This window comes from Anomaloglossus baeobatrachus, chromosome 4 (genome assembly GCF_048569485.1).
Source record: "Anomaloglossus baeobatrachus isolate aAnoBae1 chromosome 4, aAnoBae1.hap1, whole genome shotgun sequence".
Classification (NCBI taxonomy): domain Eukaryota; kingdom Metazoa; phylum Chordata; class Amphibia; order Anura; family Aromobatidae; genus Anomaloglossus; species Anomaloglossus baeobatrachus.
In genome coordinates, this window is record NC_134356.1 from 657504890 (window position 1) to 657523744 (window position 18855).

Below are 18855 nucleotides of genomic sequence, written 5' to 3' on the forward strand. Positions count from 1 at the left end.
ACCTGGCTAGTCCAGGGCGCCACACTAACAGGATACCGGAGCACCAGGCAGGGTACTCAGACCCCGAACTAAGCTATATGCCACCACCATAGTCAAATTAACTGATTGCAGTCTGGACCTCAGGGGTTCATTCCCACCTAAGTCCCGATTGAAGGCAACAGCCCAACCCGTCCGGATAGAAGCCACCACCAGAGGCCAGAGATCCAAGGGCCAGCGCCTGCGGGCAAACGGGCTCCTTCGACACATATACGACGGGGAGCGGGCTACCAGTGCTCAGGCACAGTAGCCAAGATCACATACAGTTGCAGTAGAAAGGCGGACATTACCAACCTATCTGGAGAAACTGCAGCCGGCTGCGGGCCCCGTTCGTCACCCCGTTTGGTTTACCAGAGACTCTGTGTGGTTTAATCGTGAGTACACCAGTGCCCTCAGGCACCGCACCGCGCTGCGCCCTGCACCCCAGCCAACCATCACCAACCGGGCCCCGGGACCAACATCCTTTACCCACGGAGGGGTCAACACCTAGCTGCGCCCCTACACCGCTCCCGGGAGTCCCCGTACCCTTACTGCAGCGGTGGTTCCACCATCACCACAACCTGTGGGTGGTCGTCACGAACTTTACCCAAAACAACCACCCCCCCACAACCCCTGCGTGCACCGCCACTACACCCTTCCAGAGCGACGTGACCCCCGGGTCCGGAGGCGCTCGAGCCACCGACACACACACGAGCCCGGACTCGAGCGGCTCGGCGGTCGCAGCCGAGGCCGCGGGGCGGTACACTGTATATACCAGGAGGGGCCCAGGAACTAGACATACAGTATATACCAGGAAGTGGACATACAGTTGAAACCAGACGACATCTGCAGGTTTTTCCCTCCGCTCTCTATAAAGACACATCTGCAGGTTTTTCCCTTTGATCTGTATACAGACACATCTGCAGGTTTTTCCTTCCGCTCTCTATAAATACACATCTACAGGTTTTACCTTCCGCTCTCTATAAAGACACATCTGCGAGTTTTTCCCTCCGCTCTCTATACGGACACATCTGCAGGTTTCTGCCTCCGCTCTCTATACAGATACATCTGTAGGTTTTTCCCTCCACTCTCTATACAGACACATCTGCGGGTTTCTCCCTCTGCTCTCTATACAGACACATCTGCAGGTTTCTCCCTCCGCTCTCTACATAGACACATCTGCAGGTTTTCCCTCTGCTCTCTATACAGACACATCTGCAGGTTTTTCTCTTCGCTCTCTATACAGACACATCTGCAGGTTTCTCCCTCTGCTCTCTATAAAGACACATCTGCAAGTTTTTCCTTCCGCTCTCTATAAATACACATCTGCAGGTTTTACCGTCTGCTCTCTATAAAGACACATCTGCGGGTTTTTCCCTCCGCTCTCTATACAGACACATCTGCAGGTTTTCCCCTCCGCTCTCTATACAGACACATCTGCAGGTTTTTCCCTCCGCTCTCTATAAAGACACATCTGGTTTTTCCCTTTGCTCTGTATACAGACACATCTGCAGGTTTTTCCTTCCGCTCTCTATATATACATCTACAGGTTTTACCATCCGCTTTCTATAATGACACATCTGCGGGTTTTTCACTCTGCTCTCTATACAGACACATCTGCAGGTTTCTCCCTCCGCTCTCTATACAGATACATCTGCAGATTTTTCCCTCCGCTCTCTATCCAGACCCATCTGCAGGTTTTTCCCTCCACTCTCTATCCAGACCCATCTGCAGGTTTTTCCCTCCACTCTCTATACAGACACATCTGCAGGTTTTTCCCTCCACTCTCTATCCAGACCCATCTGCAGGTTTTTCCCTCCGCTCTCTATCCAGACCCATCTGCAGGTTTTTCCCTCCGCTCTCTATCCAGACCCATCTGCAGGTTTTTCTCTCCGCTCTCTATACAGACACATCTGTAGGTTTTCCCCTCCGCTCTCTATACAGACACATCTGCAGGTTTTTCTCTCCGCTCTCTATACAGACACATCTGCAGGTTTTTCCCTCCACTCTCTATCCAGACCCATCTGCAGGTTTTTCCCTCCACTCTCTATACAGACACATCTGCAGGTTTTTCCCTCCACTCTCTATCCAGACCCATCTGCAGGTTTTTCCCTCCGCTCTCTATCCAGACCCATCTGCAGGTTTTTCCCTCCGCTCTCTATCCAGACCCATCTGCAGGTTTTTCTCTCCGCTCTCTATACAGACACATCTGTAGGTTTTCCCCTCCGCTCTCTATACAGACACATCTGCAGGTTTTTCTCTCCGCTCTCTATACAGACACATCTGCAGGTTTTTCCCTCTGCTCTCTATACAGACACATCTGCAGGTTTTTCCCTCCGCTCTCTATACAGACACATCTGCAGGTTTTTCCCTCCGCTCTCTATACATACACATCTGCAGGTTTTTCTCTCCGCTCTCTATACAGACACATCTGCAGGTTTTTCCCCTCCTCTCTATACAGACACATCTGCAGGGTTTTTTTCTCTCCAGTTTTTCTGTTCATTGTATTATAAAATGAGCGTCATTCACAGCTACATCTCGTCAGACCCCAAAATACCCCCCCCCCCTCAGAGGTCTATGAAGAGGAAAAAACAAAAGCGGCAACATATAACGTAGAGGGGTTACCACTGTTGCTTAGTGACAGAGAATGTAAATTGCGGGTGACCACCCCCCAGAGCTTTTGTTTTCGTGGAGACCTAGATTTTTTAATAATAGTAATTTTCTGAATACGCTGGGACTTGTGGTACTTCAGTGTAATCCATTGTCTCTATAACCTCAATACAAATCATCCAAACAATAGCCACTTTATGGCTTCATGTTTTATTGTGTTTTGGGATTTTCACACAGCACACAGCTCTGCCCGTTGAGAATTCAGTAAATCGTTGGTGATCACTGATTCTCTATGGGGCCTTCTTTGTTCTTTTAGCCGCACATCGTGATTATGTGCCGCCATCTTGGCAGCAGCATCACGAATCCTCTCATCCAATCACCATTCGCCATGCGTTGCACGCCTCGGCTGTGATTTCTCAGCTACCAATAGAATGTGTTTACGTCACCGTCAGTGGGCGGCGGCCTAAGCTCCTGCTATATATGCCCTTGTCCTCGGCCGCATTCGTTCTATCCCACATTGCCGGGCGCTTCCATTCTTTCGCGCCAGTGGTTGGTGTCACGTGAGTGGGATTAACCAATCACCTTTCAGCTCCGCCTCTTTCCTCCGACCGTTTATCTGCGCAGTCAGGCCGCACATCGCCGGGTAAGTCTGAGCCGTTTTTTTCGGTGTTTTCGCCCGGTAAAGCCTTCATTCCTGAGGTAAATGTTACGGTGTTACACGTGAGGGAGGATTATATGTAGTCAGGGGATTCTATGAATAAAGAAGAAAAGGGATAATGCTGATAAAATGGCTACCGCCATTTTCTCTAGTGAGGGGACCGGCGCCATTTTGTCTTGTTTCACCGGCATTGTTATCACCCGGGCTGGTTTTATCACCGGATTCTACTATACTTAACCGTTTTTTACACCGTGGGTCTGTGTTAAAAGAGGGGGGGAAAATGGCTGCGGCAGTGCGGGGGAGACTGAGGCAGCGCGGGGTTTCCGGGACCGAATGGCAGGGGCTTTGTCTGCAGCTTCCTTATTGCACGTGCGGCGCTAGTGTGCGACCTCTTAAAGGGACACGCACCCATTTTCTTTTCCTTTGCACATACTTGTATTTTGGGGACTGATTATCACTGCTTTTTGTCTTTTTAGGATTCACACTTGTATACTAATGCAAAATATATGTATTTTTTTATTTTTTTTCCCCTTTAACCTGTTCTAAAGGGGTTTTATTCCTCCAGTTCTTTCCAGTATCCAGTGACTGCTTTGGTCTTAGTAGATTTGGATTGGAATCACTGCTGCAGCTAATTGCTTGGCTATATCAGAAGAGCTCAGGGATTGGCTGCAGCAGTGGTTTTAAATGGTCAGTGTCCATACTGTGGGAAATCCTCAAGAGTTGGGTGATTGCTAGGTGTGGCGGTGACCACCAGTGCTCGGAGGGGCAACATGTCTCTCTTTGTATATAAAAGCAGTGGGTGGTTGCACTGGTCTCCTGGTCAGAGGAGTGATTTTAACTTTTTTAAAGGGTCAATCCTAAAGGTTCAAATGGGGTGTAGGGGAGAACCTGCTGGCCACTGGGACCCCAAATTCTGAATGGGGGATGGGATGTGCTTCTTATTCTCCCTCCCTTTTTTTTTTTTGTCCTGTGGAGGATGGGCAGCATGTTGTTGTTCACAGACCACTTTCTGGAGCAGGCCATGTGTCCTGACATGGCTTATAGTGGGGCAATACCTACGATGGGGGTGGTTTATCTGATCGCCGGGGTCCGACCTCCACTGATCTAGAGATCGTGCTTGGCTGGAGGTGCTGTGCCCCCTATATTGAGAAAAGCTCTCAATGATGCCTGATTTCCAGTGTAGCTCCAGTTCTCCTCATTGTTGGCGTACTGGCTCCTGCAAGGGCCAGTGTTACTTCCTCGGTGTAACCGATGTGGCACAGCAGCATGGAAGTGGTGTCCAGGCCCCTCCCCCTCATGAGTGATAGTGTGAATTTTAGTCACATGGGTCAGTAGAGAAGCGATGCTGGAGGCTCAGCTTCATTATACAGATTTGAATAGTAATTGCAGATACAATTTTTGCTGGGAGTTTATCCTTAACGGCAACCTATCACCAGATTTGGGGCCTATAAGCTGTGGCTGCCACAATTGGGCTCTTGTATACAGCATTCTAACATGCTGTATATAAGAGCCCAGGCCGCTGTGTAGAACATAAAAATCACTTTATAATACTTAAACTGTCGCTGCGGTGTAGTTGGGTCATATGGGCGTCTCCGTTCTCCAGTGCTGGCGCCGCCTCTTTCGGCCATCTTTGTTGTCCTTCTGAAGCCAGGGGGCATGACGCGTCCTGTCATACACACTCGCTGGCATTTAGGTCCTGCGCAGACGCTCTACAATACTTTGATCTGCCCTGCTCAGGGCCTGAATGCTGGCAAGTGTGGATGACGTAGGAAGTGTGGATGACGTAGGACGCGTCCATGCACAGCGGCTTCAGAAACAAAGATGGCTGAAAGATGAGGCGTTGGCACTGGAGGAACGGAGACGCCCATGTGGCCCAACTCCACCACACAGAGCGACTGTTAGGTGACTATTAAAAAACCCCAAAACAAAACACTTTTATAACGCTCTACACAGCGGCCTGGGCTCTTATATACAGCATGTTAGCATGGTGTGTAGAGGAGCCCACTGGTGGGGGCCACAGCTTATAGGCCCCCAAATTTAGTGACGGGTTCCTTTAACCCCCATTCACCAGCTTGGGGACATACTGATTTGCCGTGTGTCGTGTCCCTCCTTCTGATGTAGAAGAAAAGCTTTGTGTACATGATCAGGACCCACTGCGTTCTGGACACGGAGGGGTACTAACCTGCGGGACCACAAGTCTCCTCCTCCGCATGAGACCGCAGCTGCTTGTGTCCATGATCGAGGCTCGGGCAGTTAAGGTCTCTTGCTGTGTTCTCCTTGCGGAGCACACGTACGCATCCGCAACAATAAATGGCTATGCTGCGGCTCGGGAAGCTACACCGCAGGTCAGTTTTGCAGTGGGAAAAACGAGCACAGTGGACATGAGTTCTATAAATCCCATCCATTGTGCTTGTACTGTACAACGCAACGTTTTGGACGCAGTGAATTCTTTTCGTCACTGGTGAACCCTGCTCTTGGACATGCAACCTAAGGCAAAAAGTGCAGTCTAGTGTTATTGGGGTTAAGGGGTTAAGGGCGCCTCCTTGGGGGTGGTTGTGACTAACTACTGATGTGCATGAAATCGGCTGCAGCAGGTCCCTGTGAGTCCATGACAGTGATATTAAGAATATGGTGTTACTGCCATAAGAATGGAATGAGTCAGTTTAAATATTCCTTTTTTTTTAAAAAAAAAAATATTTCAACTTGGACTCATTCCACTTGTTTTTTTTTACACCAGCGCTGAGGAACCGCAGACTCCTCTAATATCCCTTTGATGCAGACTCGCACGCTGTGCTTTCTTCTTTCCCTGCATATGTCGGCTGATCTGAGCACCCGACATGTGCAGCTAAGGCTGCTTTCACACTTCCGGTTTTTGCTATGCGGCACAATCCGGCACTTTGCAGGAAAATCGCAACCGTTTTTTTTTTGCTGCCGGTTGCGATTTTCCTGCATAGACTTTAATTAGTGCCGCATTGTGGCCGCATGGCCTTGCGTTCCCATCCGGTTTTTGCCGCATGTGGCAGATTTAGCCGATGCGGCGGCCGGATGGAACATTGCCTGGCACGTTTTTTTCGGTGCGGCAAAAAAAAACCACATCGCGCCGCATTCGGCCGATGCGGCACATTTTTCAATGCATGCCTATGTCGGCCGGATGCGGGTGCGATGCGGCAATAACCGCATGCGGTTTTTGCCACTGCGCATGGCTCAGTAGCATGCCGCAAGCGGCAAAAAACCGGACTGGCCGCAAAGGAAAAACGTATGCAAAGGATGTGTGGTGTTTCCACCGCATCCGTTGCATAGCTTGCACAGCCGGATTGAGCCGCAGAGCTCAAGCCGGATGTGTGAAAGTAGCCTAACTGGGCTTGGGTCTGTATCCAGTAAGAATGTGCTCCGGTGGAGGCCGCGCCATTCCCTACAGTCTTCGGTGGCCCCATGATGCAATCACAGGGTGCCAATGGGTTGCCATGGCAGCAAGGGGTTAGCTGATGACTTCCTGTTAGTGTTGTGACCTCACTTCCTGTGAATGCCAGCACTTATAGGAGATCTGAAGCAATTGCATAGTGCAGGCTTTAAGTCCCCTTAAGGAAACTAGTAAAATCAATTTAAAATATGAAGAAAAAAAGAAAAAAAAATTAAAATGGGGAAACCACTTCCCCACACACACAATTCTTATCATATCTAACACAGGGGGGAGGGGGTGCCATCCATAAGGAGCGCCATATCCAACACAGGGGGAGAGGTGCCATCCATAGGGCGCCATATCCAACACAGGGGGAGGGGGTGCCATCCATAGGTTGCCATATCCAACACTGGGGGAGGGGTGGTGGCATCCATAGGGTGGGCCATATCTAACACGGGGGGGGAGGGGGTGCCATCCATAAGGGGGCCATATCTAACATGGGGGGGGAGGGGGGGCCATATCTAACATGGGGGGAGGGGGGCCATATCTAACATGGGGAGGGGTGCCATCCATAGGGGGGCCATATCTAACATGGGGGGGACGGGGGTGCCATCCATAGGGGGCCATATCTAACACGGGGGGAGGGGTGCCATCCACAGGGGGCCATATCCAACACACGTGGAGGGGTGCCATCCATAGGGGGCCATATCCAACACAGGGGGAGGGGGGGCCATAAGGATCTAACATGGGGGGAGGGGTGCCATCCATAGGGGGGCCATATCTAACATGGGGGGGGGGAGGGGTGCCATCGGCATAGGGGTGAGGGGGGAGGCCATATCAAACACAGGGGAGAGGGGGGCCATATCTAACATGGGGGAGGGGTGGCCTATCATAGGGGGCCATATCTAACATGGGGAGGGGTGCCAATCCGCATAGGGTGGCCATATCTAACACGGGGGGAGGGGTGCCATCCATAGGGGGGCCATATCCAACACAGGGAGGGGTGCTCCATAGGGGGCCATATCCAACACAGGGGAGGGGGGGGGCCATATCTAACATGGTGAGGGGTGCCATCCATAGGGGGCCATATCTAACATGGGGGAGGGGGTGCCATCATAGGTGGGGCCATATCTAACACGGGGGGAGGGGGGCCATCCATAGGGGGCCATATCTAACACGGGGGGGAGGGGGGCCATATCTAACCGTGCCATCCATAGGTGGCCATATCTAACATGGGGGGAGGGGTGCCATCCATAGGGGGCCATATCTAACATGGGGGAGGGGTGCCATCCATAGGGGGCCATATCTAACACGGGGGGAGGGGGGCCATCCATAGGGGGCCATATCTAACACGGGGGGAGGGGGGCCATATCTAACACGGGGGGAGGGGTGCCATCCATAGGGGGCCATATCCAACACGGGGGGAGGGGAGCCATCCATAGGGGGCCATATCTAACACGGGGGGGAGGGGTGCCATCCATAGGGGGCCATATCTAACACGGGGGGGAGGGGGTGCCATCCATAGGTGGCCATATCTAACATGGGGGGAGGGGTGCCATCCATAGGGGGCCATATCTAACATGGGGGGAGGGGTGCCATCCATAGGGGGCCATATCTAACACGGGGGGGGGGGGGGGAGGGGTGCCATCCATTTTTACCACTAAAAAAAGACGAAAAAACCCTGTTTTTGGGATCTACAAGCTCGTACTTAGCTGGAAAATTGTATTGACAGATCAGTTTTTACCATATAGTGAACACGGTAAATGAAAAATAAAGATAATCCTTGAATCCCCCTCCAATTTTCCAGCACAATATAGGGCAGAATGAATGGGGTCATTCAAGTGTGCAACTCTCTCCACAAAAAAGCCCTCATATGGCTTCCGTGACAGAAAAATAAGTTATGGTTCTTGGTAGGAGGGGAAAATGTCTGTGGTGAACGGGTTAAAGGGCCTCTTCACAAACGCAGGCATTGTGTTCCCCTCCTGGTCCAGAGTCTGCTGTTGCAATATGCACCAAATAGAGGTTGTTTGGGAACTCTTGACAAGAGCTGTGTGATGAGGCCGCATGTAGATGAGTGTACAGTTAATTCACAACGGCATATCCTGGATTGCAGCCTGTAAGTCACTGATGCCAACAGGCGGCAAGTGTCCTGCCACCTCCTTCCAAACACTGAGCAGTGTCTGGATCCCCATACCCAAGATGTCTGCTTTAAAATGGAAGCACAAAGTCAGTTATACTGGCAAGTGAGAGAAGCCAATAAAATACAGCACAGTAGGTGTCTGTTTACCTCTGGCACCCCCAAGGGTAAAACCTTCACTGATCAATGCTGTATAATAAATGATGCAGCTCGTGATCTCTGTGGCGGCTGAGCCCTGTATTACACAGTATGATGTGCTGCTGAAAAGATCCGTTCACTTGATGAATGACCGGCTGATTGCTCATGTGGTTGTGAACGTGCACAGGTTGTACCTTTGAGTCCTGATCCTTTTGTCAGCGGAGTATAAGGCAAATGCCTATCAATGTGGGGGGGTATATTGGGTTTTTTGTTTGTGGGGGATGAGCAGTCACAGATTTGTCTGGCAGCTGGTTCATTCACCTCGGTGTAGATGATTTGGCTGTGTTACGTGTTTAGTGGTGGGGGATGGGGATGTTGCGCTGCAGATGTGCGTAATTCGCCTGTCTTGGCCGTGCAGGTTTTTTGCTTTTCCTCGATGGTGGGGCGTTGTATTGTCTGATCGTCTTTTTCATTCTGTGAGATTGTGGAGGTAAAAGGACCTTGACATCGTCCTGCTGTGACATGGTGTAGTGCAGTATGCAGACTTGGTATCTTGCCAGGAGTACCAGGGCAGTAATAGCGTGTCCTTCAGCTCAGCCCCAGTGTCTTGGCGGTCTCCTTGCTGCTCACCTTGTCTGGATCCCCAGTTGGTAGGTTAATTTCTTCACCTTCATCACAATCGTCATCATCATCCTTCAGATAAGTGTATCTGGTAATCACCTTATATTACAGCAGGGTATTATTGTCACTGGCGCAGACTGAGCTGTGGAGGTCACAGCAGCTTTGTAATGTGTTCGGTGAGACGTGTTCTCTTGGATTACTGCATAGTAACAATTGTCAGGACAAAGCCGTCACCACTACAGGACACTGGCAGTGTTATGTAGCGAGTGTGGCTTCTGGTGGCCTCTTCTGAATTTTTAGGTTGAGCTGTATCTGGACTGTGCGGTAATTGGTTGACATGGAGCGAGCTGCACACTGCTCCTGAGTATAGTACATGGTACTCGCTCAGGAGCAGTTGATTGCCTTGAGTGGCCAGGACCATCTCGATGGAGATCTAATGATCAGATCTTTCCCTGGTCATATTTAGACAAATATTATTATTTTTCAGATCTGTGACCCACCTGTAAAGGATCCCATTAAATAGTCTTTCCCATCAATAAAGGCTGCAACAATGGTAAGTAGTAGTACGTGGCAGTGACTTGCTGTAAGGATGTGTAACTCTGGGGGGATGTGGTGGTCCTAACGTCTTGCCTCCAAACTTGCAGCGTCCCATGCGCATCTTCCTGAACGATGACCGCCATGTCATGGCCAAACACTCTGTGGTGTATCCAACTCAAGAGGAGCTGGAGGCGGTGCAGAACATGGTGTCGCACACGGAGCGGGCGCTGAAAGCCGTGTCAGACTGGATCGACCAGCAAGAAAAGGTTCTCACCGGAGACTCTACCCAGCCAGAGGCTGTCATCACAGAGGAGCCCATAGACGAGGGCAAGGATGGGTAAATATCATCAACTCTCTATGCACTACTGGCCCGGGGATGAATAGTGGCTAGTGTGACACTGAGCCACATATGTTCTGTCTTGAAACTTATTTATTCTTTTCCCTCCAGAAGTAATGAATCTAAAGCTGCTGAGAACTCTACTAGGACTCTTCGCGGGGTGATGAGGGTTGGACTTGTTGCCAAAGGCCTTCTCTTGAAGGGGGATTTGGATCTGGAACTGGTTCTTCTATGCAAGGACAAGCCCACCATCTCTCTCCTGAAGAAAGTCTCGGACAATCTCGTCGTGCAGTTTGCTGTAAGTGCCACATCTGTTTCCTTGGAAACGTAAGTCCTTCATCTCCGCTGCGGATCGGGGAGCTGACCTGCGGTTTTGTTCACTTGCAGTCTGTTTCCGAGGAGAAGTATGACGTTGTGCCCAATATCCGAGAAGCCTCAATTGTCATTAAAAACACAAAGGAGCCGCAGCTGACGCTCAACATCCGCCTGACGTCCACTCTGGTCCGCGAGGAGGTGGAGAAGCTGAGCGCAGGAGGTACGAATGGGAGAGGAATGGCTGCAACCCAACACTTATTACCCCCCCCCCCCCATCCTAATTTTCCTATCAAGCCCATCCTCCTCCTATCTCCCCTGACCCATGTAATGTGTTGCACCCATCCACATAATCAGTTTTGATTGCACTCTGCTGATTTATAACCTGTACTTGGCATTAGCTGATCAGCATCTATACTGTAATACTCCCCTCTTTTCTGGGCCTTGTCAAATGTGTTGTAACTTAGTGGTGCCCTATGTGGGTATTACAGTCTCTTGCATACCGTGGTAACGGGGCCTGCTTTAATGTAGAATACATAGGCCCGGTTGATGCTGTATTCAGATTTAGTTGAGGATGTATTTCTAGTTATTGCATGTGTCTCTTTTTTTTTTTTTTAATATATGGGTTGTGTGTGTTGCAGCAAGAATACCCAGAGTAGTCTCTTAGCCAAAGAGACTACTTGGTTGGTTTAATTCCAGCAAGTATTTGCGTTTTGGATAAAGTTAGAAGAAAAAAATAAAATAAGTGAGGGTCGGAGACGTTCCCAGCACATGGGCTAGCCTTATCTAAAACCCTGGTGTTATGGCATGGTCTTGCTGCAGCACAGACTGCTTCCAACATGTTGTTTCTCTGATGATATATTGCTTATATGGTTCTGACAATTGATCACATCAAGACTTCTAGTTTGTCGATTTTTAGGGACGCTGGACCTTTGACCAACAGGACTCTCTCTGTCATGGGCTGTGGCCAGGGCAGTCGAGCTGGGTGGAAGGTTTAGCTTAGTTCCTGCAGTCAGCACCTGGATTTTCTTTCTCTTTTTTTATTTTCTTTATCTATCCTCTTTTTGCTTTAAAGCAGCATTCTGACATTTTACACCTGTTCAGCACCAAACTAAGCTGCAACGTGTCACGTAAACTCAATGTGACTTCCTAACAATGTCTGTGATCCTGTTTTATTTGAGCCCTTGCTGCGATCTTATGCAGACTGCTGCTTTATGGCATTAGGCATGTTCTAAGTTACTGGGAAAGCAGGAGATGAGGGATGCCCGAACTCTTCTTCTGTTAGTGCAGTCCGCTAGGGTATTATGTCAGCAGTAGTACAGAGAAGCCCCACTGCCCTCTGGAAGCTGCCTCATCCCCTGTCCAGCTGACAGACAACCCCTTGGTCAAACCGTGCCTTGTCTTCTTATCCATGAATAGAAACGCTATCAATCAGCGATCCTCCGGACGTTCTGGACAGGCAGAAATGCCTTGCTGCATTGGCGTCACTCCGACACGCCAAGTGGTTCCAGGTTTGCATTTTATTATTTCCGTTTTAAAAGTAGTAACTTGCCATTATTGTATACATTTTATTTATTTTTTTTTCTCTTTAATGTAAAGCAGCTCACTTTTTTTTAAGACAATATAAGCAAACACCAGAGCAGTAGCTGTGCTGAAATGGCTCCTGTCAACTCACAGGCAGCCACCGAGGAGCGCAGCGACAAGCACACCTATCACCAGGATACATAGTGCTTAGATATTAGTTGCTGCTTTGTTCTAAGAGTAATCCTACCATAGCTACACTGTAATTGTTAATGTAACATACATAAGGCTTATCCATTAAACATAGCTTACATTTACCCTTGACAAAGTAGCACTATGTCTTTAAATATATATTTTTATTTTTTACATAAACTATATATTTTTTTTTTCTTTTTTCTGGCTTGTGCCAGTGTAACTTTGAATACTAACTGGCATCTTCCTTGTCCCAGGCTAGGGCAAATGGGCTTAAATCCTGCGTTGTTGTTATCCGTGTGCTGAGAGACTTGTGCACCCGTGTACCAACCTGGGAACCATTAAGAGGATGGGTAGGTATCTTAATGCCTTAAATGGATTGGCCACTTTTTTAAAAAAAAAACTAATGCCTCTATTCTGTTAGTGATTCACTTTGCATCATATAACACGCACAGAACCACGAGCAGCTCTGGGTGCATATGTCTAATTGCTACCAAACCATCCCTACCGGATCCGTTTTTGTAAACTGCGCATGCACCAAATTAATTAAAAAGCTGATTCTTAAAAAAAAACAAACAAAAAAAACAAACCGGATGCAAACCGTATCCACCGGATACGGATAACTGATTCATTAAAAACCGGATCTGGTGGATACGGTTTTATTATTTTTTTTTTTTTTTTTTTTTGCCGGATCCTGTGGATCAGGGAAAAAAAAAGGATTGTGCCTGAATGCAGAAAACTGATGTGTGAAAGTAGCCTAAGGCTCCAATGGTTTAGTGTAAAGACTTTGGCTTCCACACCCCCAGCGCCTTTGCCAGCTCAAAACCCAGGGAAGATCTGGCCTTGCATGTTTAGCATTGTCCTAGTTTGGCTTTTGTGTCACATCTACATTGTGCAGGAGTTGCTGTAGTGGATTTGATAAATGGCAGCCAGGCTTCTTGTAATTTGTGGCTTATTTCCTTTTTAGCCTCTTGAGTTGCTCTGTGAAAAGGCTATTGGAACCGCCAACCGTCCAATGGCCGCGGGTGAAGCCTTCAGGAGAGTGCTTGAATGCCTTAGCTCTGGAATATTGATGCCAGGTTAGTAGATCTGAGATTAACATGACCATGCCTGCTGAATAGCTTATTATACAGTAGACAAGACCCATAAAGGTCCCTGTACTTCTGCATTTACAGATGGTCCCGGATTACACGATCCCTGTGAAAAAGAAGCTACAGATGCTCTTGGACACCTAGAAAGACAGCAACGGGAAGATATAACCCACAGCGCTCAGGTACAGAGACCTTATCTACAGCGCATGGGAAACAGGGCTTTCCTACTTCTGAGCATTTATGGTTTAATGTGTGGTTTCTTTTCTCTCCCCTCGTTTATTTTCCACTACAGCATGCGCTCAGGCTCTCTGCATTTGGACAGTTGCACAAAGTACTGGGGATGGACTCTCTGCCCACAAAGTTGCCTAAAAAGTTAAAACCAGAGCCTACCATTGACTGCACAGGTATGTAACTGGTATCTGGAGACTAAACTGGCCAGCAGTCCAGGGTGGAGGCAGTGGGGAGGAACAGGAGACATCCTTGCCTCTGTTTCGACCCCTAGCCTTACATTGCTTTTCTAGTCTTTGCTATCTGCTTTTATTGACTTTCTTTTTTTTTTTTTTTCTCTCCCCTTGTGTTCCAGTCCAAATTCCTCCCAGCACCACTTATGTTATCCCAGCTCTGAAGCGACCAATCGAGGAGGACGGAGAGGACAAATCGCCAAGTAAGAAGAAAAAGAAGATTCAGAAGAAAGGTATTTGAGGGGTGTTAGGCAGAGTGCTATGGCACTATATAACTTCTCGGGTCAGGATAGCTTTAACGCCACACCTCACTAGTTAAGCAGTAATCTTAGTATTAAGATCTGAGTATTTTGGCTCTTCTTGGTGACTTTGTGGGCAGGGATTGCTCTATTCATGGAATAACCTATGCCCAGTGCTTAGTGGAGGGCTATCCTCTGGGGTCCTGACTAGATGAGCGAGCAGTAACTATTCGTGTTTGGGATAATGCTTACTGAATTGGGTACTATTCCAGTATTCATCACCACAAGGATGCTCAGGTTCTCCATTGATGTGCATTAGGTTTATTTACAATGAATATTTTACTTTAGGATTGTTTTTAATGAAAAATCCCAACGCAAATGGTTACTATTTGTCTATCTCTAGTCCTGACATGTCCATCGCTGCTAGAAGTGCTGCTGCCATATCTTCATTTTATGAGATCTATGCACTGATCCTGAGTGATCCTGTATCCAGATTTAGATTAGGATAGAATCAGCTGCAATATTGTACAAATGGCCCCATGGTTGTCCTAAAATTAAGTGCCTGCTCATTGGACCCAAAGCTGTTCCAGCACTGTTTGACTGCCAATCCCCTTGCTTCTGGCACTGTGTGACCCTGCTAGTATATCGTACTGTCACAGTTCTTGGTCACTGTTACTATCAAGGTTGGAAATTTTGGGGAAATCACAAATGAGATTTCTCAGGGTCACAGAGACTGATTTCCAATCGATCTGCGCAGATATAATTGACTCAGACAATGACATGCTCACTGCTTGAGCAGAAGCTAGCTTCTGACCTGTGTATTAAAGAATCTTGTGATTATACAATAAAACATTCAACTTCAGCTTTGGGGCAAAAACATGGAGTCAACATCCCACATCTCACATGGTGTGAACCAACTGATTATGAATTCTGTCAGTATGTCATGAATACCTTTTGTTCATTATGGCTTCATTATCTTAACACATTACGGAATACAAATCTTAAAATCCATATTAAGGCGATTGTCATATAGACAATTATGCAATGACATCTGTACTTTGATTATTTACACGCACATCTTATTACATCTGGACAAACTGCCTATTGCTCAGGCCTACCCTCACATTTCTTCTAGGGTATGTCGTGGCTTGTGATGTTCCCTCGCCACCCCTTTCATGACAGCAGCACTGGGTTAGGACTGCCGTGGTCTCCAGGGTTGTTGTCCCCCACCCCCCTCCCCCCTTTCCCCTCTATTCAACTAAATACTGTAGGTGGCAACACTTCTATTTTCATGTGAACTAATCCTTCTGGGTGAGGCTTGCAGACCACTAAGCAGATAAATGCCATGTAGATGTGGGATACATCCATTGAGGGCTCCAGGTGTCTTCTGTACAGGGATAGTCTGTCCTGTAGCGATGCACATTAAGAGCAGATGTAAATGGTGGATGTCAGCAGTGAAGCCATTGCTGTAAGAAGGTGAGATAAACGTGTAATTCCGTACAGATGAGAAGACGGAGCCACCACAAGCTATGAATGCCCTGATGAGACTAAACCAGCTGAAGCCAGGCCTCCAGTACAAGCTGGTGTCCCAGACCGGTCCTGTCCACGCTCCCGTCTTCACCATGTCTGTAGAAGTGGATGACAAGAACTTCGAGGCATCGGGGCAATCTAAGAAGACTGCCAAGCTTCACGTTGCAGTGAAGGTATGAGCAGGGGTGTGATTCCTCGTGGCTGGCTGTCTGCTTTTGTGTTCATTTTAGTTTTTGGAAAGCAGGGTACATGACCCTGTGTAACTTTTTAGGTTTTGCAAGACATGGGGCTTCCTACAGGGATTGAAGAAAAGGAGGAAACTGAAGAGGTTGAGCAGAAACCAGTGGTCCAGACGCCGGTGCAGAATGACTCTGCTCAGGGTGATGGCGCTTCCCCCACAGACCAAGGCGAGGTAGGGGCTCCTGTCTGGAAGAAGACTTATTGAGACTCCACTGTTTGGATACTTAGTTGTATGTGATGTTTTTAGGGTGCAAAACAGCAAGGTCCCATCCTCACAAAGCATGGAAAGAATCCAGTCATGGAGCTTAACGAGAAGAGACGTGGCCTGAAGTACGAGCTTATATCGGAGACTGGGGGCAGCCACGACAAGCGATTTGTCATGGAGGTAACGGTCCTACAATTGGTGGTAAATAAGGGATGCAACGTCTTCAGCCTTAATGGAGGCGCTCCTTATTTATTGTAAAACGCTGCTGTATTAGATCCTGCATGGGGGTATAAAAAGGCCCTATTTAGTACCAACACGTCACTGCACTATGTGACAGTCTAACTCTTCTATTTACAAAGGTCGAAGTAGACAGTGCGAAATTCCAAGGCTCCGGCTCCAACAAGAAGGTTGCCAAGGCCTATGCCGCCCTAGCTGCTCTAGAGAAGCTCTTTCCCGACTATAATATGTACCCGGAAGCTCCCAAAAAGAAGCGGCCCCCAATGATGTCCAGGGGTGGCCCCAGAGGAGGAAAAGTAAGCCTGGCTTAACTGAACATCTTAAGATGGGTTTTCTTGGTAATGTTTCTCCTTGCTAAACTTAACTGTTCCAACCAGGGCTTTGGCATGATGTACAGTGAAGTTCCCCCACCCCAGGGCATGCGGGGGCGAGGCAGAGGAGGGATGAATCGCGGCCGAGGCCGGGGACGTGGCTTCGGAGGCAATCACGGCTACATGAATTCAGGTAAGGCAGAGGCTGCAGCTCGTCTTGGCAGACTTTAGGGGGTGACTGCTTATTTCATAAAATCCGGTTTTGTTTTAAGGTGGCTATGGCGGCGGCTACGGAGGAAACTACAACTATCAAACGTCGGCAACAGCCGGATATAGTAAGTTTCGAGCGCAATTACAGTCCTTAGGTCAAAGCATTTACTATGAAGATGCGTGACTCGGCTGTAGGCCATGTGATCGAAAGGTTTTTTGTTTTTAACACCTCCCTACTAGTCTTGTATTAGGTTTCTTCACATCCCATACAGATACAGACTACTGATTTGTGATCTTTGCAGAAACTGGAACCTCTTGTGTACTGTCCATGTCACTCCCAATTTTTTTTTTTTTTTTTCTTTCATGCTAGTCCTCTAAAGAGGGCAGGAATCCTACTGGAAAGGCCACTTCTGTCATGGCGTTGAGAGCCAAAGCCTATGTATTGTCCAGAAAGTAGACGCGTTACTGCACTTTATTACATCAGATGTTGATCACTATTTGATTAAACAGAACCTGTCACCACTTTTTTGGCGTAGTAAGCTGCGGCCACCAGTATAACAAACACTTTATATAATCCTTACCTAACGGTCGTGCGATAGGCCTAATGGGAGTCTCCATTCTCCGGTGCCGGTGCCTCCTCTTTCAGCCATCTTCGTCCTCCTTCTGAAGCCTGGGTGCATGAGTCTCATACACGTGCCGGTCCTGTGCAGGCGCACTACAATATTTTGATCTGACCTGAATGCCGGCGAGAGTGGATGACGTCAGGCCAGTCATGCACTGCGGCTAGAGAAGGAGCACAAAGATGGCCAAAAGAGGTGGCACCGGACAACGGAGATGCCCATAAGGCCCGCTGTGCGACCGTTAGGTAAGTATTATAAAGTGTTTCTTATGTTATACCCCCGACCTGGGCTCTTATATACAGCATGTTAGAATACTGTAGATAAGAGCCCGATGGTGGTAGCTGCAGCTTATAAGCCAAAAAAGAGGTGACTGGTTCCCTTTAAACCTCCGTTTTCCCTTTTGCCTATGCGGCGGCACTAGAATTCTGCCCTCGATATGCAAAGGTAAACCGGCTGAAAATAAGCTGCTTTTACTGTGAACGGTTAGACATAAATTTGGCAGATCCTCCGATGTGTCGTCAATTATGTGGCCGCTTTGTCTGCACTTATCCATCCAGTTGATAAACCTATTGTGTCCTCTCTGTAGTGTGCAAATAAAGCCTCACAAACTGCGACACACGGACCTTTTGTCACCATTTCAATGTCTTAGGCTATGTGCCCACGGGCGCTCGTACCTGCGGATGTATCCGCAGGTACGAGCGCATGTTTCCCGCAGCGATTTCCGCAGGTAATTCTGCATGAATAATTGACATGCAGTTACGTGCGGCTGCGGGACATCCGCAACATGTTCCGCAGCGTGGACACAGCACTCTCAATGTCCCATAGGATAACCTGGGGAGTGTCTGTACTTGCTAAAACCTGCGGATTTATCTGGAAAATCTTGACCAATCCGCAGGTTTTCCGCGGCAAAATCCGCAGAAACAAGCTCCCGTGGGCACATAGCCTTACAAATGTTACAGAAATCATATCAGGAGCAGCTTATATGTTGGTTGGCTTTAAATCTGAACTCCGCCGTCACAGCGAGGAAGCAATCCTGAACGTCTGCTCTTCCACCAGTAACACAAGGCATGCTGGGGAATCCCAGTCACGCTAGGGTGGTTGTTACTGGCAGGAGTGGGCTGCATTATGTCCTGTATTGGTGCAGCCCCTGTCACAACTGCTTCCCCGCTGTGCAGCGTATATTCAGTAATAATGTGCGTTAATTCTGTCAGAACTTCTAATTTTTTTATTATT

The 18855-nt window shown here is 48.3% G+C and overlaps 1 protein-coding gene across 1 annotated transcript in view; it reads left to right on the forward strand.

Annotated features, from left to right (window-relative positions):
- Positions 1–3130: 3130 nt before the first annotated feature.
- Positions 3131–18855, forward strand: part of ILF3 (interleukin enhancer binding factor 3) — a 40788-nt gene continuing 25063 nt past the window's right edge. The window contains exons 1-17 of the mRNA XM_075346515.1: positions 3131–3268; positions 10067–10132; positions 10224–10453; positions 10565–10751; positions 10841–10988; positions 12185–12276; positions 12736–12831; positions 13446–13557; positions 13654–13751; positions 13862–13973; positions 14153–14263; positions 15773–15972; positions 16071–16211; positions 16287–16424; positions 16604–16777; positions 16859–16985; positions 17065–17127. Of these exons, the coding sequence (XP_075202630.1) occupies positions 10130–10132; positions 10224–10453; positions 10565–10751; positions 10841–10988; positions 12185–12276; positions 12736–12831; positions 13446–13557; positions 13654–13751; positions 13862–13973; positions 14153–14263; positions 15773–15972; positions 16071–16211; positions 16287–16424; positions 16604–16777; positions 16859–16985; positions 17065–17127 (2032 nt within the window). The 5' untranslated portion in view covers positions 3131–3268; positions 10067–10129. The remainder of the gene's footprint in view (positions 3269–10066; positions 10133–10223; positions 10454–10564; positions 10752–10840; positions 10989–12184; positions 12277–12735; positions 12832–13445; positions 13558–13653; positions 13752–13861; positions 13974–14152; positions 14264–15772; positions 15973–16070; positions 16212–16286; positions 16425–16603; positions 16778–16858; positions 16986–17064; positions 17128–18855) is intronic.